At 38.4% G+C, this 3,413-nt stretch overlaps 1 protein-coding gene across 2 annotated transcripts in view; it reads right to left on the minus strand.

Moving 5' to 3' along the window:
- Positions 1–568: 568 nt before the first annotated feature.
- Positions 569–3,413, minus strand: part of LOC125683724 (uncharacterized) — a 10,667-nt gene continuing 7,822 nt past the window's right edge. For both annotated transcript variants that reach the window (XM_056140721.1, XM_048925165.2), the window contains one exon: positions 569–1,068. In XM_056140721.1, the coding sequence (XP_055996696.1) occupies positions 897–1,068 (172 nt within the window). In that variant the 3' untranslated portion in view covers positions 569–896. The remainder of the gene's footprint in view (positions 1,069–3,413) is intronic.

Here is a 3,413-nt window from a genome sequence, read left to right on the forward strand (position 1 = left end):
TATGCAAGTCTGACAAAGACGCACCAAGTAGTATGGAAGTTGGAGACCGGACAAGGTAATTGTGGACACTGGACGGCCATCCTTTGCCAACTTAAAAGCCGAGATTTGCTACACAACTCCGCTAAAAATCTAATCAAGAACCACTGGGCCAGGAAAGTTCAAATTTACATGCCAGCTTTCTGACATAGTGCAGATTCAAGTTAATTAAAATCATGGCCCCCGGGGATAAAGTGGAGCCACAAAAGGGAATCAAAGTCTTACCTACAAATATATAAGAAAAATCTTTTTAATAATTCTTCTCAAGAACCACTGGGCCAGAAAAGTTTAAATATACATGAAAGCTTCCTGACATAGTGCAGATTCAAGTTTGTAAAATTCGTTGGGGGGGGATTGGGGCCACAACAGGGATCAAAGATTTACATGTAAATATAGAGGGATTGGGGAAAATATGGTCGAGATGACTCGGGTGTCAGAGCAATGCGGCCCATGGGCCTCTTGTTTTGTACTGTAACAGTGTATAGAAATTGCTTGAGCTCTGATCATTCCATGAAGAAATAAAACGGCATTCTATGGTGTATGCAAAATCTATATTTGTATAAACCAAAAACAATATATATACACAAGTACATGTAGCAGAAGAGTGATCAGTTTTCAACAACAAAAAAGTTTTCAAAAGAAATATGATTAATATATATTTTGTACAAAAATATTTTGAATATATACCAGTTGCCTGCAAACAAGAATACTTGACAAGGAAGAAAATCATCAACATGAAAAAAATATGATTCTGGACGACAATCACGTAACAAATATTGCAGGTGAAGTGAATTCACTGAAACAATTGAAAACATAATTAAATGTGAAATAACATCTTCATTGCACACTGTCCATTATCCTTAAAAGTCAATTTCCCCATTGAGATAAGCTAGAGCCATTCCCGCTTCGGGATCCCAGGGTTTGATCCCTTGACAAGCCAACTCAAACATATCATCCTCGTCATATCCCCAGGGATTACACATATAGTCCAAGTCATCCGAATCACACAGGTGCTTTTTCAGAGTCAGCATTCTTGAAAAACATTTATATAGGCAATATATAGTTTATTACATCAAGTACTTTTTAACACTTCAACATTATACAAATATGCCTCCATATCTATAAGCAATGGTTTAAGAAATTTCTGTAAATAAGATAGATCAACACTTTATCAACTACTGCTATCACTTTTTCCGATGTAATTGGTTTGTAATCTGCATTTTGATTTGCTAATGCACTAAAGTTTGAGACAAACAAGCATTAACGAGACTGAAAGCTTTCGAATGTGACAACATAGAGTGATACAGAGACATACTGTAAAACAAGAGGCCAACAGGCCTTATCCATCACCTGACTAGTAGTTAACAGTATCACTGGTCCCAAGGGCTACGAAATCTAGAAAAAAAATTCCTGTTCTGCATACTAATATTCAGCAACAGTATGAAACGTGATATATTCTTAAAACTTAATCCCCCCGCCCCCTTCAAAAGCCTGAACAGATGAAATAATTTTTCATCATGCATTAAATATATGTTTGTTGCAAACTAGTTTGATCCGGTTTTCTAGTACCCACCTGTCTGCAAAATCATTACCAAATATGGAGTGTCATCAAGGTCAAAAGGTGCATTGGCTGTTCCATTTAACGTAACAAATGGGTCAACCATACGATATTTTAGATCTTAATTCTAGTTTATATTTTTAGATAATACATAAAAATATAAATAAAATGTCTTTCTTTGTTGTTTCATCGGGTGATGAGGGTAGCAATCATTGCAGAACAAATTTGCATAAATTGCTTACGTGGGTTATGCTTTTGTTCTGCAATGCTAGCTACCCTCATCACCCGATGAAACAACAAAAAAAGTAGTTGTTTAAATGTAATGAGAAAAGTGGTCTATCAATAACATGAGAGCAGATAGAAGTTCATGACAGTATTAGAAGACTTGGATTTTGTGGATGACCTGGCACTTATATCATCAAGGTTCGAACACAAAGACAACAAGAGTAAAGGAGGAAGCAGGATTGAGATCAATAGTAAGACAATGTCCAGAGGATGAATGGGAAGAGGTGAAGGTAGGGAAGACAAAGTGGAAGATGCAGAAGAGTTTGTTTACCTGGGAGCAATAGTGGCAACATCAGGAGGAGGATTCAAAACATCAAGAGCAGGACAAGAACAGCATAGGAGAAAGTATGGAATACAGTGAACAAAGGAGTTAGAATGAAGGTCAAGCTACTCAAGTCGCTAGTGAGATCAGTAAATGTGGAAGGTGACAAAGACAGAGGAGAGAAACTAGATGCATTCCAGTTCAGATGATCCAAAGGATAAGGTGGCAGCAGGGAAGTGGCAGACAGGGCTGACATGAATGCAATAAGTGATGAGCTGAGGAGATGGGAATGGAACTGGATAGGACACATGATAAGAGCTGAGGAGACGGGGGTGGAACTGGATAGGACACGTGATAAGAGCTGAGGAGACGGGGGTGGAACTGGATAGGACACGTGCTAAGAGCTGAGGAGACGGGGGTGGAACTGGATAGGACACGTGCTATGGAGGGAAGATGACAATGACTGCGAGACGGGGCTAGTGTGGACATCAGATCAGGAAAGGGAACAACGGAGACCAAAAACAACCTGGAGAAGGACAGTACTGAGTAGAAGCAAAAAGAAGGAGTGCAGGATGGAGAAGGATGAACTACAGGCTGTTTTCATGAAAAACAAATGTCTCCCCTGCTCCCCAAATTGGAAGTGCTCCAAATGAAACCTCCTCGCTTTAATGTACTGCATGGTATGGAGGAGAAAGCATGAGCAGGAACATAAAACATTATAAACTCCAATAAGCCATATAGGAGAAGTGTTCACAAACTATTTTATGCCCTCCATCTCTCAGATCTACTATAACTTTAAGGACAACATGGATTCTTTTGTCCCTATAATATGCACATCTGCAAATGGCATTGAAATATTGTATAAAAAAGTTTAAAGTCAGATAAGCTATATAGGAGAAGTGTTCACAAGCTATTTTAACATCCTCCACCCCACTTGGATCCACTATAACTTTCAGGAAAATAATTGGATCATCCTGTCCCAACAATATGCACATCTACAAATGGCAATGAAGCATTGTACAAAATTTCAAATCTATCAGATAAGCTATATAGGAGAAGTGTTTCCAAGCTATTGTACATCCTCCACCCCTCTTAGATCCACTATAACTTTAGGGAAAAAATTGGATCCTCCTATCCCAACAATATGCACATCTACAAATGGTAATGAAGCACTATACAAAGTTTCAAATCAATCAAATAAGCCATATAGGAGGAGAAGCATTCACAACACTTTGTGACAGACAAACGGACAGAAAGTACACAAACAATGTC

This window comes from Ostrea edulis, chromosome 6, assembly GCF_947568905.1.
Source record: "Ostrea edulis chromosome 6, xbOstEdul1.1, whole genome shotgun sequence".
NCBI lineage: Eukaryota > Metazoa > Mollusca > Bivalvia > Ostreida > Ostreidae > Ostrea > Ostrea edulis.